Here is an 18,576-nt window from a genome sequence, read left to right on the forward strand (position 1 = left end):
GAAAGGGAGAAAGGAGGGCTAAAGATGGGGGTGGCAGTGTTGTAAAGCTGTAAAGGTGCAGTTTTATGGAGTCGCCTGCAGGTTTGTGGTTTCCGAGTGATGACCCCCCCAACAGTGCGTGTCACCGCCCCCCCCCCCCCCCCCCCGGCACCCTTTCCAAGCGCACTCAAGTTAGTATTATTAATTAACTATTTCATCCATTTCAATTATTGTATTTTTACAGGGAAGTGCAAATATCAGCCAATTCCCATGAATTGGGGGGGTCCTGAGGAACCTTGGAGCAACAAAATGTCAATGATATGGTGAACAGTCAATGTTCCACAAACCAAAAACAAACACAGTACAAAAGTACAAGTGGAAAATGAAATGGACAGCATGGTAAATACATGGTGATACTCTGCGCAAGCAATGGCGTGAGACACAGATTCAGAGGTTTAACTATGTACACGTCAAATGATTACTTGTTCCAGTCATGTAAAATGACTCTATACGCTTTTTTCCTTTTTGCATTCAGTGGTCACACAGAGTTCATTCAAGGGCTTTATTAAATTTGTTCAGTTTGGCCGAAGGTCATGATTTAATTTTCATTTCAGGATGTGAATTCTTGGTCTTTCTTGGAACTTTGTTTCATCAGTTCCTTTTTTAATGCTGTAACAGATGAGGAGCTTAAATGAAACTTAGAATTATGAGCATATTTTATTATGATATCATAATTATTGCATATAATTATCATAATTACTTCTACTTAATGAATGTTCAGTCATAAGAAGGCTGCCCAGGATTAAATTTTTATTTCAATTTTTCAGCCTATCATTTTCAATAATAAGACCAGCACCAGGGACGTAATGCAGTTTGTATAAATGCAGCATGAAGACCCTTAATTCCTTGCAGCACAGAAATGCATGCCATGGGAGTATGCAGTACACATGGGCCAATGGGGTTTTCTTATGGTGAAAATAAAAGTCCATCGGGTCATCACAGCAGCATTGTCCGGAGCTGGTGGCATGCGTGACCCGGACAGCTGTCATCACCAGCGCCGTTCTTTATTTGATTCTCCCTCCCTCCGCTACCACGGATCCGGGCTAAAAGTAACCCTCCTTCCCAAACAGCGTTCTCCCAGGCCGGCGGTCTGCTGACAGCCTGGGCCCCTAAACCAGAGCAGTCTGCCGCCACAAGCCCCCGGCCTTCATAAATCTCACATGGCGCTGCCCGCGGTGGAGGAGTCAGTGAAGGGGACTCTGGGGGAATCCGGGTTATTGAAATGGATGCCGATCACCCCCCCACCCCCCATCCTCCACCCTCGCAAGCAAGCAAGCAGCTGAACTCAGCACTGGAACAGCTTTAATGGCAGATTCAGGGGGCTGGTTCCGAACAGATGGGAAAGGTATACTCTCCAGGAACGTAAATGGCAGTGTCACTGAGTCAGAGTACAGCGAGTGCCAAGTCTTAGAGGGGACTGCGAGTGCCGTGTGCCAGAACAAGAACGCAAGGCAGAGCCATCTGCTGAAACACATACAGGTACACAGCACGTCTGACTCAGGATATATTAACACTGAATAAACCATTATAAACTCATACACTCTGTACAACAAAGTGGGGATGGGCAACGTGGGTCAGCTGCGGCTCAGCTGAGTGAAATATCAATCTTTTAGATTAACTGGAAATATTTATTGACATTGGTTTAACACATTACTGGCACATTAACAGATGACATTCATGAGCATGAATGCCTTGTGGGCCAAATGTCAAGTTTAGAATTTGGTCTATAGAATATTAAAAATATATTTGGGTACATCGTTACCCATCGTTACCCGTTAAATCTGTAATAATTTAGGTTTAATTTTTTTTAAGTAAATCTTTATTACGTAAGAGCTAGAGAATAATGAACAAGGGAGAAAACAAGGGCAGCAGGGACAGACAGAGAGAGTATGAGACAGAGGGAGAGGGAGAGGGAGAGGGAGTGAGAGAGAGAGAGAGAAAGAGAGAGGGATGGGGATGTAGACATTGCTTGTGTGCTCTAAATGGAGCTTGGAGAAGGAAATTCTGAAATCTGATTCTTGGCACCAGACAGACTGGAGGCAGGGAGGCAGGCAGGCAGGCTGGACAGGGTGGGTGGGTGGGGGGGGGGGGGTGTGGGGCGGGAGGGAATATGAGGGGAGAACAAACTGGGGTTGTGCGGGGTGTGTGTGTGGGGGCACCGTTACTAGGATCCACATACTTTCCCTGCTGGGACTTATCTGCTTATAGGCAACTTGGAGCCAAGTTAGCCCCATGACCCCGAGCGACAGACACATTGGAGTTGGCATGGGAACCCAGCACAACACATGTGAACACTAACACTCTGCCTCTGATCGGCAGGAACTGGCTCGGCAACAGTAACAGACAGCGTTCAGGGCGAGCGGGGTGGGGCGGGGGAGGGCAGGTGCGCTTTATAGCCCTTCCCAAAAGAACAGAGAGACAGAGGGGAACAAAAACACCTCCTGACATGTCAGCCACTCTCTCAAAGCCTCAATTATCTTATTCACAGCATTCTGTAAAGATGCCTGCCCCAGTAGACCTGACACAGCCAACAGGTAGAGAGTCTTTTCTGAGTTACCATTTTGACATTGGTCTGGCTACTGAACCATCCTACAGAAAGCTCCCAGGTAGAGGCCTGTTCGCGTTCAACACAAAAGTGTGTCCAGGCCGAAACCTCTATAGATTTGATCCACAGCATAAACAATGGGATTTATAAGGAAACATGGCTCAACAGTGTGTCAAAAAGCCCCTTTTGTAAATGTTAATGAATGATGGACTAAGGCGCTTTCTGAAATTCTGCACAGAATTCGCAGGATAGAATCTGACGGCTTAAATTGGACTTCACCTGTCCCTGCCTTTGTCTCATTTTACACTGACTGAACTCCAGACAATTTAGTGTTTTTGTCATGAGAGACATCTGGTGTGGATCCTCAAAAAATTTTGAAGAGAAAGACAGCTGAAATCAAGAGCCAGGGCATCGCTATTCAGACCCTATAGCACCTGCCTTAGTGAGGCTGGGAGCTGCGGGTCAGTGCAGGGGAACAGGCTGACCCTGGATCAGCCAGCCAGGTCCGCTTTCCCATAAGAGACCGCGATGGACGCGCTCCAGACCACAAAGTGCAGCGGCCCGAGGTGTTAAGCCCGCAGAGAGGGATAATGTGCAGGTACTCGCGTTTCAGAGCTGGGGAGGAAGTTCTCGCTCTGGAGCAGTCCTGGAGAGAGCTCACCAGAGACTGTGAGTTTCCATTCATCTCTGCAGTTCCAGTAGGCTGCTGGAGTCATTACTGGTCACAGAGGCGCACTGAGAGGTGACTAAGCCTTAAGGCTCCTGTTATCTGATGAGGAAGCAGCTCGGAAAATGGAGAATAGAGGTGAAGTGTTATGACAGACTCAGCCGCTAAACTAACTCCAAACTAAAGCCAGCTACCAAGAAGCACTGGGACTGTTTCTAGTTTGCGTGTAACAGCCTTACAGTCAGGGATAGGTTAGAACTTCTTCAATGTTCTCCCCAAGGCTACTCAGCATTAAAAGATTTGAGTGGACGCATTTGCCTGCCTCCGATGAGTGGCATTAGACTTTGACAGAAGTACTGTATAGTGGAGCCCTGAGTCATGGTGACCCATTACCAGGCCCAGTCCTGTGGTGTTAAACTCTGCCGCCTTTTAGTGCAACGTGAGAAGTGCCTTCGTGGGAGCGTGCAGTGAAATACTTACAGTCCGTCGTCTTTTTAACCTTCCAGAGTGAGGCCTGCTGGGTGGTGGAAGGCCTGCCACCTGTTCACCGTAGCACAGGCGGGGGCAGGGAGAAAGTAAATTTCTGTGGCTTTGATGAGTGGAGATTTTGGTTACCATGGAGACGATCACAGCAGGAAGCAACTGGGGGGGGGGAGCCCCTATAAGACTGGCGTCGCCCGTGACAGTGGAGTGATGGACAGGAACGGCCAACCCTGGTGACGCCCAGTCTACGCACCACGGCGGTGGTTAGAACTCCCAGCGCCTCACGCTCTCTTGCTAGACCCTCTGACTCGGTGAAGCTAAATCACACAGAGCCAGGGGTCTCACCCTGTCCACCATATGCTCCTGCGGCAGACTGACCTCCCCGCTGACTCCAGGACGCACCAGGCGGCAGACGCTCCCATTAGCCAGAGACAGAGGCTCTGTCTTTATGGACCAACTCTTAACGTCCAGACAAATGTCTCTCGTTTCAAACGTTCTGGGGTTTTACGTTTTCAGACCTTCAGCCCAGAATGTTTGCCTACGCAAAGTGAATGAAAATGATCCTGGTGAAGCATTCTTCATATTTGTTTCCAAAGTTCCTCATTGGGTGTCAGTTGGGGTGGCAGTGTAGCACAGGGCTTAAGGAGCAGGACTCGTAACTGAAAGGTTGCCAGTTTGATTTCCCACTGGGGCACTGGTGCTGTACCCTTGGACAAGGTACTTAACCTACAACTGCCTCAGTAAATATCCAGCTGTATAAATGATAACATTGTAAAAAACTGTAACCAGTGTAAGTAGCGCTGGATAAGAGCGTCTACTAGATGCCAATAATGTAATGTGTCTGATGTGCCTTCTTGTGCAAGAGTACTGCTTCCCTGCGGGACGGGGGCAGCTCCAGCAGAGAGGCGGCACGCAGCAGGGGGGCACGGGGGCCCTGCTGGGCCTCCACAGTCAGGGTGTTCTTCATTCTCTTATTTATGTGCTGCTGATAGCTTTGTTTCCCTTAATAAATGGCCCGCCGCGGAATCCTCCTCCAGGCGGCCCCCGGATTTATTTATTTAGAATGTTCCGCTGCGCCACTCTTCCAGTCGGGTTACACGCGCCGCCAGCCAGCGCCGTCCACGGCTGCGTTCCATTACACAATCAGTCCAGGCACACCGAGCCCGGGAGGGCAGTCCAGCGCTGACGCTTGGCTCACTCCATTCTGTCCTGCTGGAAATCTAACCCTGCCCCCCAGTCACCCACTCACAACAAGCACTGGTGCTGTGCAGTAATGCTGGGCTCTGAACAGGGCTATACAAAAGCTTAACTAAGGGAACTCTGTAAAAGCGGATCAAATGAAGTTGGGGGCTACATTTTTTTATTTGTGTAGCATGGTGTTGCTGTTTAATGGCACTGTAAATGCCACTAAATATCAGTAATTAAGCATACAAGGCAGTCATGTGAGATTATTGTACACAATATTCTCTGCTTCAATGTTTCTGGGCAATCTGCAGCTTCACCCTTCCTTTCTTTCATCTGTCTCTTTCTCTAAGTGCTAAGCTGTCTTTTTAGCTCAATCTCTTGCTCTCTCTCTCTCTCTCTCTCTCTCTCTCTCTATCCCTGTCTCTTTTTTATCTCCTGTCTCTCTCCCCCTTTCTCTGTCTTTCTCTCCTGCTTTCTCTTTCGTTACTTAGAAACATGAGCCCTGGACAAAAACCAGGGGATCCAAGCTCATAAATCCCTACTGCTAAAGCCAGAAAGTCCACAGGAGTCTGAGGTCTGGAGACACTTGGCGGGGTGGGGGGTGGGATGGGGGAGTTAACACAAGCTCAGTGCCTTCCCTTTCTCAAGTCAATGGGTAAGCTAAGTAAGCATGCATACAACCAACATCTCTTCTGTTCACACCATAAGTCAGAGTTCCATCATGTATGTAACATGGAGTTACATGCTTTTATGTAACTAACTTATCAATTACCGTATAGCAAACTGCATGTATGAAGCAGCTTTGTCTTTATTGACAAGACACTTTTGGCTTTTTGAATTTGATATCGCATCTCTGAATTTATGACTATCACACACCAGTTGGTGCTGCATTTGCTAAAGCATTCCTAACTTATTTATTCATGGCAGCCATAAAGCTCGGCACCCTCCACTGGGCAAAACAGTCTTCTGCTAAAAGCATAAAAACATGCTGGCTTCAAGGGTTTGTACTTCCCTTGTATTAAAATGTGTATTCTTTTAGTGTAAAAAAAACCCAGAATGTAATCCTTATTATGTTTGCATGGATTTGATAATTTATGTCACATTTTCAGGTCTCATTTTAGAGGCAATTTTACAACTATGCCTTTCGTGCTTTTATACTGCCGTTCTGGGAGAGCAAATGATGTGAAAGTTTGTGCTCTTCAAATGAATTAAGTCACACGAGACATTTACAGTGCAATGAAAGTCCTGCATGACGAAGCGCCTCATTTCACTTTCAAAACTTGTGCTTATTAATGACAGAATCAAGATGTTTTCTCCCTGTTTTCCCCTCTGTTCTTTTAGTCATTACTTAATTGCTATAAACTTTTAGTTATGCCCGAAAAAATAGTGAAAGCTGTAAAAAAAAAAAAGTCTGCGTGCCTTACAAATTGCAAAGTCAGTTAAGTGAGGGAGTTCATTTTTTACAAATTAAACTGAATGCATACTTCCTCAAAACACCTGAAAACACTGCATCATTCCTACATTTTGTTGTAATGAATATATGTTTGAGGTAATGACACGGCAGAATGAATAAAATTAATTCAAATTAACGCATAAGAGCACCAGTTCATGTGCTTAATTTCTTTCTTTTAACATGAGCCAGTTGAACTGTCCCTCTTTGTACACATGCATGCACACACACAATAATGTATGGTATGTGCGGCATACACATCTGTTGGGACTCTGTGATAATATCCTAAAGGTGACCGAGCTACCAGCTTTTAACGATATTACTATCAAATTCACATTTTTCAAAATCATATCCCTCTATTTCCAAACACTTTCCTCTGTGCGTGTTGTTGTATTCTCATTTTACTTCAATCCGGCAGTTATAACACACCACACAACAAAGTCTGCCAGTGTTACCTCATTTAAAAATCACTTAGTGGGTAACTGCCCAGAGTTTGAAAAGGAAACATGTATGGTCTCTCCAATAGCATGCCATCATGGCTGATTTATCAACATCATTGCAATAGGTTGTGGCAGAGTGTTGCACGATATCCACCCACACAAGCTAAAAGAGAATGCAGTTGACTAGAAAGTCAACCCTTTTAAGAGACAGGGTGGAAAGTGGACAATGTATTACTTCCATGGGGAAAAAAGGGCGACAGACAAATCACACATGGAGTCAGATTGATGATCGTAAACGGGTGTAAATGGGCTCCGCTGGGGTTGAACTCTAATGGTTTCAAAGTCACCAGAGAACCCAGCTTCCCAATGCCCCCCCCCCCATGCATGCTGTACGAGGTCTCCTTTTTGGAATGCACAGAAGGCCTCTCCCCCCGACCTTCCCCCTGAGATAATTAACAGTGACTGTTTCCCGGCTAAACGCTCAAGGATGTTTTAGTGTGGTACCCCGTCCGCACTCCCCCTCCCACCCCCCCCCCTCCGCTGCTGCTCCTGCCCAAATTCCCCAGAGAGCCTCTTTATTATGATTACCAATAACAACAACACTGATAACAATTATTTTTTATTATCGCTGCATTAAATAATAAGCTCTCCAGAGACCAGACGGGCAAACAGATGGAGATGGTGATGATAAAATGAAGAGAAATGGTGTCCAATTAAGCATTTGGTTTTCTTTTTTTTTTTTTCCCAAGAACGACAATAAAAGGGCATGTAATGATTTCAATTGGATCAGCAGTCATGCATAACTCATAAAAAATGAGTCTCCTTTCAGGTAAATGATAGGACCGTTCAAGTAGCGACCATGACAATAACTGAAACTGACAAACTGAACACAACCCAGCTTGAGGTTCAAAATAACAGCGTCTTGGGTTACTAACAACTATAGGCAAGCCGCCAGCCCGTACTGTGATTTCAACAGTGACGAGGACTTGCAGAATGGGGACGGATGACGTACAGTAGGATGGAGGCTGTGCAGTAAGTAATGGCACAGTGGAAAAGTGAATGTTCTCATGGAAGTGAAGGAAGCATTTTGGTCTCTCATTGGCTATCAAGCTTAAATCTAGCATAAGGGCAGCATTTTCAGAAACTCCAGCTAGCGTTAGATAGTTCCCCGGCACACAAGTTTCGGTTTCTGGGCGCCAACGGCAGCAACATGTCTCAAAGGCAACATACGATCTACATAGACTGATTGGCCCACATCTGTGATCAAAACAGCTCCAAAGCCAGTCATTTTAGTTTTTATTGAATTTTCAAATGAAAGTTTCAGCTGAGTTGTGGCAGAACACCCATAAAGAGCACATCCAATCGTGTGGAGTGTTTCATTAAAAACAGACCACATCAATGGGATCTCAAGTAGGAAAGCTTGCTCACTTTCAGGCATAAACACACACACACACACACACACACACACACACACACACGCACGTACACCCACAATCCTAGTAACGGTAAACACCCTTGACAGGTTTGTGCTGTGCAGCACAATAAAAAGTTGAGTTTTTCAGGCCTCTGTGCGCTCCTTTGCTCTTAGGTGTCAAGCAGAGCCGTGGGAAACATCCATCTGATCGGGGGCCAGAATGCTGACATTGTATTTCCGCTCCTGGTGCGGCTCTGGCTGTCACAGGGCCTGAAGAGAGGGTGAAGAGAGAGCCGTGCCAGGCGTGCCCCATGGTGCCTCTCCTGGCAGGCCTCGCTGCCCGATCGGAGGAGCAACTCCTGCCTGAGGCAGCTGACTGGAAGTACCGAGGTCAGCCACCGTGAGGCGCCCCAGAGTCAGCATGCTCCTCACTGTGCAGAGCGGTGCTTTTGTGGTGAGGTGGAAACTGCTGGTGCAGAGAGCCATTTGGCCATGTATCGCCACAAAGGGAAAGTGGATTGATGCCAGGGAGTGAGCACTGGGTATTATTACCAGAGGCGGGTGGCAGAGCAGACTGTCTGGAATGGCTACCTTCTCTTTCAGGGCTTCCTAGGCCCGCTGGCGCTGTCCACCGAGTGCAGACAGTGCGTGGTTCCTGCACCCCCCCAACACCCCCAAAACTTCCCCAGACAGCCTGTTAATGACACCCTTAATGGGACCCCTGTTTATTGGCTATCGAAACCAATAAACAAACTAATAAATGAACATAAAACAGACGAGCTTGGAGCACCAAAAGAGACTATTGCAGCTACAGGAGTTTGACAAATCAGTTACAGGCACGGCTCAGTCACGGCATGAAGCCAAGTATTTGGAAGCTATGTGAATGACGGTGGACATTATACTCTCCTTTTAGGTTTATGTCATAAAAATGCAACAGAGAAATCTGTCTTTATTATGAGTACAATCTGAATGTACTCTGTGTAATTCAAGCATAATTATGCTGAAATTTTTTGAAAAAAGATCCAATATTGTATCTGTTTTTTGTGTATTCTTTTTTTTTTCTTTTCTAGCATGTTTTTGTTCCCGTGTGGTCAGGAGATTGAATCCGTTCAGATGGCACCGTATCTGCCATGTACTACAATCTGAGCGGAGCTGGACAGGGGGAAGCAGCAGATGCACAGTGAGGCTTTGCAGAAGCATTGCAGGAGGAGGAGGGGGAGAATTTGGTGAGGTCGGGGGAGGGTGGAAGATGGATAGAGATTCCACCGCGGAACGTTCTATAGCTCCCGCGGCGTCATGACCAACAGCACACTCAGAGACACGCAGCCTCCAAGAACATTTTAATGATCCCGGGGCTGGAAACACGGCGGCCTTTTTCCTGCCAAAGCTCCTTCAAACAAAACAAAACAGAGTACTCCAACAATGTCATGACTGAGTGATATTTGAATATGACTAATTGCGCTCAGGCATGCCACGATGACCACTGCGACTGAAGCAGTCTCTTATGGTCAACCTCACTGTTCTTGGACTTATCCCTCCTTCTGTGCTGTTGGCATCCTGGTTATGAAAGCCTGCAGAACATTCGGCCGATGCTAAAAAATCAGCATAATCAAGCTGTATCTGGGTTTTGGACTTCAAAATAGAAGAAGAAGAAGAAAAAAAACTTAGCAGAGGTCATGAAATGCTTTGCAAGACTATCCAAAAATTTTCGTCTGACGTCCAAGTGCTGCATAGTTCACTGAGCAGAAATACAGTGAGCGCATAAAGGCCTAGTGAAAAAAACCCACTGCTGGCTGCTGTTCACTGGCGCTCCTGTCCTGAGGGGGATAAGGCCAGTGGAAGTCAAAGAGGGTCAGGTCAGGCCTCTAACATCACGGCAACAGTGACCACGTTCCACTGACCGCTTCTTCACTCAGTGAACGTCTGTGCAGCACTGTCCAACTGTTGGAAGGCAGGTAAGGAGCAGGACTCGTGACCAAACGGTTGTCGGTTCGATTCCTTACTGAGGCACTGCTGTTGTACCCTTGAGCAAGGCACTTAACCCACAATTGCCTCAGTAAATATCCAGCTGTATAAATGGATAACATTGCAAAAAAAACTGTAACCAATGTAAGTAGCTCTGGATAAGAGCATCTTGCAAATGACAACAATGTAATGTAATATTGCCAATGAAATAAACATACAGACACTTTGTCTGAATAACAGCTTACTACATGAGTGCATTGTGCCATATCGGTCTGAGGTTATGAGGGCAACCAGAACTGAGGTAATGTAGTCAGACACTGTTCTTACCAGTCCAGGCTCAGGGAGCGCCTTCTGTAGGATGGTGGTCTGTGCGCGGCCGTCTTGTCTGGCTTGGCCTGCCGGTCTTTGAGGGCAAGGCGTTGTGTGAACTTGGACATACCCAACTCCGGCCTGCACGGTGGAGAAAGGGGACCACACACACATATACACAAAGATGTCTTATTGAATAATCATCGCTGCTATACCTTCAATAGTGTACAGAACTGAACCTTCCTCATTTTAGCTGAAGTCACCAGATCTGTTGTGGAATAATCCCTGAAAAACATGACATTGTATTTCAGTGTCTCTAGGATGCTCTGAATAATCGATGGGACCAATGACAAACTCATGACAGTGGGCAGGATCACAGTGTGCTTTCATATATGCAGGTATCATGAACAGCCATGCTAACAAGAAAATAACACAAGTAAAAAATTGTTTTTTGGCAAATACTGTATATGTACTGCATAGTACATATTTCTGTTGTCCACAACTTTTCTCACATCATAAATAAGGACCTGGATGATTTGCAAGGCTGACAATGTTATATCCACTTATGTATTCATAACCTATTGATACAGCACAGTTATGTGCTGTATATCTTTTTACTTCACTTACTCCAAAAGTGAAGTAAAAGTAAAGTACTTTGCTGAAGTGTAATGCAGCAGTGCCCCACCAGGATTCAAACCCGTGCGCCCCAGGTCCAGAGAGCAGTGCTCTACCCGTCATCCAAAGATGAAAAAGCTTAATGTGTGTGAATCACGCAGACCCTTTCGAACCAGCAGCCAAACAATGTCTCCACAGAGGGCTGAATTTTTGGCTTGGGATGGAGCTGGAGCATTACACAGTCAGAGAGCAGGATCAGAGAGCTGTGTTCTTTCCCGGTCCCTCAGTGCTCCAGGCTCAGTTTGGTTAGCTACCTCTGAAGGCACTGGGGAAGGCTCCAGATCCTCCTCTGCAGCCAAGGTCACATACCAACAACTGACCAGGAGACACTTCATTATCACGAAAACATGACTTGAGTTGGACATATCTGTATATTTTGCAGGCTGTTACCCAAATCTTTATGCTGGCATCACAAATTCATATTTACATCACATTTGGATCACAAATGTCAGTATTTCCGTCAGTACTTACAGTCATCCGACTGAACTGATTTAACTGGACAGGTGCACTTTAAGATCATCTCCCGCTATCTTAAAACGTGTCAAAAGGATGTGAATGTGAACTGACGTGAAATATCAAGTCGTGAGAAGAGGTACAGCATGAGGCGTATGTCTTAAGGAGGCATCAAGTGATTGTTTGACATTGATTTGTCAGTCAGCTTGACCTGATTTGGAGTGGAGGAGTGGGGGGATGAACACCTAATTCACGACTTGTTTTGTTAGTTTTTTAGTGTTTTTGTTAGACTGCGAAGATGTTCATTTCTTTTAGGAGCATCTTGGCCTATAAAACCACTCCCCAGAGTTTATTTTGTGAATCGTTTTATGCATTAATTGGGTTGTACTAGCGGGAAAAGAAAACAAAGTTGGTTTCAAAAGCATTTAGTAACATGAGATGAAGCAATACCCTGGTACGACTTGTGTGGGAAGGGGTTTGACCACCATCTCGTTGGGGTTTAATCCACAGAGCCTGAGCCCTGGCAAAACCAGGGGAGGAAATCCAGCTTAACAGAGCTTACGCCCCAGACGGCCAATACACCACTTTAGGGTCCCACCACACTGCCAGGCAGTCAGGCTTGGCCTGAGCCCAGACCGCAGTGACAGGGGTGGTCCGAGGCCGGGCCAGGGGGAGGAAGTCCTCCGAAAGCCTGCCAGCAGCACACCCCCACCCTCACCACACGCCCTCCAGGGCACTACATCAGCGTAAACGTGAGGCATGCTTAAATACGCTCATTAATAAAGGAAATACTACTTTTGGATTCCTCTGAAGATCAAAGCCGGCACCCACTCCACATTTCACATTCCGTCACATCATTTCTGCTTCTCTCCTACAGTTTATCTTGGAGAAGGGCACCTGCTAACCCACTCCCTCAGTTCACTAATTATACCCTGCATGAGTGACCTCAGACGACTGCTTGATTTCAGTAACATTAAGCATATTTTCCACCATGGCTCACTTGATACAGTATCAAACACATCTGAGATGGCACTCTGATTGATGGCAGATGAAACCTGGCAGAGATTGTGTTATAAAGTGCAAAACTCTGATTACAGCAATCTTGACAGGCCAACAATCCCACCACCCTCAACCACACAAAAAAGAAGCTAAATCTTCCCCTACTAAGCAATTAAAGATCACACAGAGAGGATTAGTACCGATCTCTTAGAAAGGTCAACAGGAATTTTGCTCAATGAACTCTTGGTCTGAGGAAGGCAGCACCTTTTTACATATAAAATATGTGTGATGACATTTTTAATCCTTCCCCAGTAATTATCAGCAGGAGGCGTGCAGGTGCTTGGAGCCCGGCTTTATGAGGACGAAGACTGTTGACCTGAGAAAGGGGTCAGTTAGTGTCTGAGAAGGGGGCGTGGGGCAGATTTGTAATGTGGGTTGTAGAGGGGTGAGAGGGGCAAGATGGCGCCCCTTGGTTTGGTAATACGGGCCTGTTGCCAGGGAGACTATCTGGTTACCGTTCTCCCTCCTCAGCCGGCCTTCCCCCCTCCTGCAGCTGTTCTGGATGACATCAGTCATGATGGGGAGGCGCATGACGTAAGGCTGTCCACTCGGCCCCGCGTGGGAAAGTCAGGCATGAGCGGTGACCTCGTCACCGGACTCTCATGATGGAGTCAGCCAGGGGCACGGCTGCGTTAAACCTCTGGGCGTCAGGACAAGGCCGGTGCCTGGACCATGCATAATTTCAGGAAGATTTCCAAAATGAGTTCATTTACCACTTTTTTCTCCCAAGAATTTCTTGAGAATGCCAGATTAATAATCTACACTGGTCATACATTGTGTCATGCGAAGGCATCACATGGTAAGACAGACCAGTTCCAGTTCCAGCCTGATTGATCCGCTGCTGTGGAAGAGTGAAGGTTTAGTTAAGAACACTGGCTTAGCGAAGAACAATACTGACTGCAGAGAGAGCACAAGTTACATGTGAACAGAGCCAACTGGTCCCCATGGGATCAGCATTAAGGATAAACAGGCGGACCGTGCTCAGCCATGTTTTTCCTTTACAGTTTGATGGATCTATGCCTCGTTATTCTAGTTTCCATGACAGCCCCTGATTGACAGTGTTCCTCCGCATGCCATTTGAATGGAAAATGGCTGTGTTTTCTGATGCTTCATAAGCTTTTGTTATGATGGTCTGACATTGGTTGGGCCTGTGGACTTAGCTGAAGTTTCCATACACATGGGATATTTACAGTACCTGCGGGGAGCTGGTTAAACCACTCTATTTAACCTTTATCTAACCCCAGAGGCCTGCTAACACAGTAACGCCCTCCTTTGCAAAAGAAAAAAGCGCTATTGAAAGCCACAATGACTACTTCTATGAAAAATAAGAAATGTGTATATTAATATATATAGGCTTTATATATATTAATATAAAGGCAAGCCAATTTTTGCAACTTTGGGAATTTAACTTAAGCTGCACTCAGTACCTGGTAAGTAAGGAGTGTCATTTTCATTTGTTCCAAATCCCCACGCATCAGTCAAAGTCAAAAGCCTTGGAGTCTCGGTGCCGCACCGTCCTCGGTGGCGACAGAGAGGATGAGCGTTTCCTCTGGTCTCCCCGTGACCACGCGTCACGCCGCTCCGACCGCGGGTGCCAGGCCGCGAGCTGCGCCCGCGAGGACCAGCGCACCCCGGACGACGGAGAGCCGAGGGCCCCCGCAGTCTACACGGCAACCCTGTCAAACTGCGCGAGGCCCCCACCACACGATCACAGAGACGTGCTGGCAAGCACACACAGGGGAGCTCCGAGCCTCAGACTGAGGACTGATGAGGTTTTAATTTAATCTCAATTACTGTCATTTCTCACGCCTGCCAACAAAGCCCAAAAAAAATCCCCCACGATTATTGCGTTCCCTCCTGCGTCTCATCTGGACGCACGCACCCAAAGTATTTCACTACTCAAACAAAACAGCTTCCAAGCCCCAGCTATGAGTAATGAGTACTTCTCAATTAAATCTTCTCAAAGAGAGAGTTGTTTTTTTGCCTTCCATTTTCCATCTATATATAATTTCAAACTAATGGCTATTTGGCAAGTCTTGCAGTGCAAAATGAATTTTTTATTTATTTTTTTATTTTTATAATCACTTGGACTCATTATGGCATGCTTGTTAAAAGACACTAAAAAATTTAAACAAACAACCTTATACTGTGGATAAATATGTATCTTGATACAACTGAGCCCATATTGGCATATGAAAAGCCTGCTGAAGTGCTTCTTATGAGGAAATAACAGCATAAATGGACACCCCACTTAACGTATTAATAATGTTATCAGACACACAGAAACGGGTGGAAATCTGGATCAGCAACACATATGTATATGATTAGAAAACAAAGGGAGCCCTCCAGTTGGTTTATCATCCCTTTAAGCGTTGACTAGAATTACTTGCTCCATAAATCATCTCTGATGAGACATAAATTGGCCAACATGACTAAGGGAGCTATTTAAAGCCATCTTCACTGTCACATTAACTATGACACACGTCTCCAAGTCACCTACAGTTCACTGCATGTTTGACGCCTCCTCTCGATAAAAAAAAAAAAAAATCACGTCCCCCCCCTCCGGAGGAGCTAATGGGATCACCGGTGCCGGGATAAAGGAGGAAATATCCCTGCCGTTACCGTTTTTTCCACCCTTTCTATCGGCCCCTCTTTCTTTTACAGTTTTGGGATTTTTTCAGACCCGTGTCATCCTCCTCGAGTGAAACCATCTGGGACTCATCAACTGTGACAAATGATGGATCCAGGGTAAAATTAAAGATGAAATGAGCTGACGGCGTTTTTTTTTTTTTTTAAGAAGGGCTCACCATCAGGCCCATTACTCCCGTAACCTTAAAAGCGTGCGGTTGAAAGAATGGAGCATTCTTTTTTCGGTGTGTGATTTGTAGAAATTTGATAGCTATCACATTATGCAGCAAAGGCAATGCCCTGTTACTCCAGCCTGGATGAAAAAAGGGCCACATTGACTCAGAGACTTTGGCAAGATAACAACATTAGGCCCGCAGCCAGGGCTTTTAATCTTCTCATTCGCTGCACTTTCTTCTCCTTTTTTTTAATATGTGTCACGGTTTCAGAATGATGAATACAAGAGGTAAACACTCCATTCATTAAGATTTTGGAAGAATGCTGGAGCGGCTCGCTGGAGCGGCATTATGGCAAAAATAATGGAAAATCACAAGCCTATTACATAAAAACAAACCAAGCGAAGTCATTAAAAGCCCTTCAGGATCTCCTCCCTGACCAATCAGTACAAACGTGTTAAAGACTCACCGAGACTAACGCAATGCACAGACAGTAGACAGCTAAGCTCTGAACTATGGTTCCCCTGGAATGACAAATCATGATAAATGCTTCGAAAACGAGCATATTTCCTCTTTCATAATTATTTCTGACTGCGGAGCACCTCCTCCTCACGATTTATCACAGATTACAGACTGCTCTGAGGTTAACAGTTTCCATCTGGGCAGGTACTGCTACTTGTGTCTGTATTAAACCGTCTACAGAAAACTGGGATTCCATCTTATTTTAAAATTATGTATCACAACACTGACTTTTTTAACCTTGTAGTGGCTTTTCATCTAAGATGTTATAATAATACAAATAAAATATAATCCAAAGATATTCATTGTATAACACATTTTTGAGATGGATCAAAAGCGTGGACTATTTATTTATTATTTTATTCAAGATAGTATTTCGAAGGTGACTCTGTTGTTGATATCTTAATTTAAGACAAGGGAGTTATCAATGGTGCAATCATTGATGATTTTGTGTATTTGTATATGATCATTCCCTTCAACCACAGACACCAAATAAAACAGAAGACATAGGAATTGTCTTTAGAAGTAACCCTGAAGCACCCATATGGCATTCCCAATTCTTCTTTCTTGGAAATGTTATATTCAGTCTTTTGTTAAGACCTTTCTCCATGTGTTAGTGTGGATATCTGAATCTCAAAAAATCAAAAAAAGTAATTAAAATGATAGAACTCTGCTCTAGATAGTTGGAGAAAAAAAAATACTAATGGTCTGTTTATTTGGCCCTTATTTCTAGATACTATAAGTTTTGTTCATCTATACAAGATTCTGCCTGCACACCAATTTGACCCCAGGACAATAACGACTTACAGCACAGCACTGAACTACTCTGTTCTTAACTCATAATCCCTATTACCTCCCGACCAGCAAACAAGCACTTCTCGTGCGGTGTGCCTGTGTTTGACATCACGGCGAGACCATCTCATCTCACAGAGGCATCTCGCAGAGCAAATAAATTCTGTGCCATTTCATTTAAAAAAGGAAAAGAAGAAAAATGTAAAAAAACAGAGCAATCAACATACTATAAATCACAATAACGATGATGAAAAGTGACAGCTGTCTTGAGGAGAAGAGGCCTCCTATGGTATGCCGTTTATGGGCGGTGTGCGGCTCCGGTGAAGACCAGACACCCCGTTTTCCCAAGCCCACAATTGAGAGCGGCGTCAAGATTCCAATCACGGTTTCAGATGCAGACGCGGGGATTATTTGTCCTGGAAGAGAACCCTGGAGCAGGGCTGGAGGAGAACGTAGCCAAGGGGGAGTGGGTGTGTGTGTTTATGCGAGTGTGCGTGTGTGTGTGTGTGTGTGTGTGTGCATGTATGTGTGTGTGTGTGAGCAATGGGAGTCTCAACAATCATTTACTCACAAAGGCACACATGCACACCGGCATACATTTCCTGTAAAATATGTGTGGTAGGCTCTTAGTTTTGTCAATAGTTTTGTCCTATTAGCATATTATATGGCTGTCACAAACACCTTGATTCGGTTTCTCAGCAGCAGCATATACACTATATGGAAAAAAGTATTCGGACACCTGACCATTACACCAGTAGTGTTCTTAGTGTTCAACTAAGACGGAATGTTGTCTGATAAGAATGCCTGTTAGTGTTGGATTGAAGTTGCTAAAAAAAAAGTACATCCTAAAAATATGCACTTAACATCATGTCTATTAATATCCAGTGAAGTGTTTTCTAAATTATTGAAAAGATTGATGTGTTCAAATGACTTCGTATATTTTATTACACCTCAACACTGTCATTCATGATTGAGCAACACTGGCACTGGCAATTTGAAACAAACTTGCCCTTATTTGACAAGGAGCTCTGATTAATTGAACCAACTTTACACAGAAGACTTACATAAGAACCAAATGAAAGGCTTACAGGCTCAGTTTCACCATCTGAACCTCTCTAACGTAAATGCAATTTAGCTTATGTGGGCTTTTCAAGATGGTTAATTTGTAGTTCCTTAGAGATGACAGTTGGTCCAGCATATTAGGCTAATACGCAGTGCAAATAGATTTACAAGGATGACTAAATGCCTTGCAAAAGTGACTCTAATATGATACAGGTCATACAAGAGTAGAGTAAGAAAACCCACTCTACTGTTGGCATGTGACTCTCTTTGCTGGCGGTGATGTCACGCTGAGGATAAGAATTACATCATGAAAAGGTACAGAGAAAAAGACTGAAACGTAAGCCAGCACTGTGGCAAATGGGAGGCCGTGGGGGGAGGGACAGCGTTTGATGTTCAAAATCCCAATTTCACAGTTATGGGCAACCTAATCTTTTAGGAGTGTGAGAAAGTGTGCGTCAGGAGACCAGTGGCAGCTGGATCACTGACGCGGGCATACTGGACACGATGCTCCGGTCCTGTGCCATCTGTCCCAGCCCTAAATCCAAGGGCGCTGCTCTACTGCCCCCCATACAGACCTGACCAGAGAAAGCAGAGAAAGAAACCAGAACACTGCTTTCAAGGAGTCATGGTTAAAAAAAAAAAAAAAAAAACTGTGCCCAATCCAGAAAGCGGAGGGAACAGGTTCAATTTTCTTTTCCAACAAAAACCCAAGGTAGTG

General features: G+C 45.2%; 1 protein-coding gene across 1 annotated transcript in view; it reads right to left on the reverse strand.

The window, feature by feature from the left end:
* The window catches only part of LOC118794617 (ankyrin repeat and fibronectin type-III domain-containing protein 1-like), a 113,409-nt gene that overhangs the window by 23,289 nt on the left and 71,544 nt on the right, over nt 1–18,576 (reverse strand). Inside the window, exon 5 of the mRNA XM_036552872.1 lies at nt 10,516–10,638. Within this exon, the coding sequence (XP_036408765.1) occupies nt 10,516–10,638 (123 nt within the window). The remainder of the gene's footprint in view (nt 1–10,515; nt 10,639–18,576) is intronic.

This window comes from Megalops cyprinoides, chromosome 19 (genome assembly GCF_013368585.1).
Source record: "Megalops cyprinoides isolate fMegCyp1 chromosome 19, fMegCyp1.pri, whole genome shotgun sequence".
In the NCBI taxonomy this organism is placed as follows: domain Eukaryota; kingdom Metazoa; phylum Chordata; class Actinopteri; order Elopiformes; family Megalopidae; genus Megalops; species Megalops cyprinoides.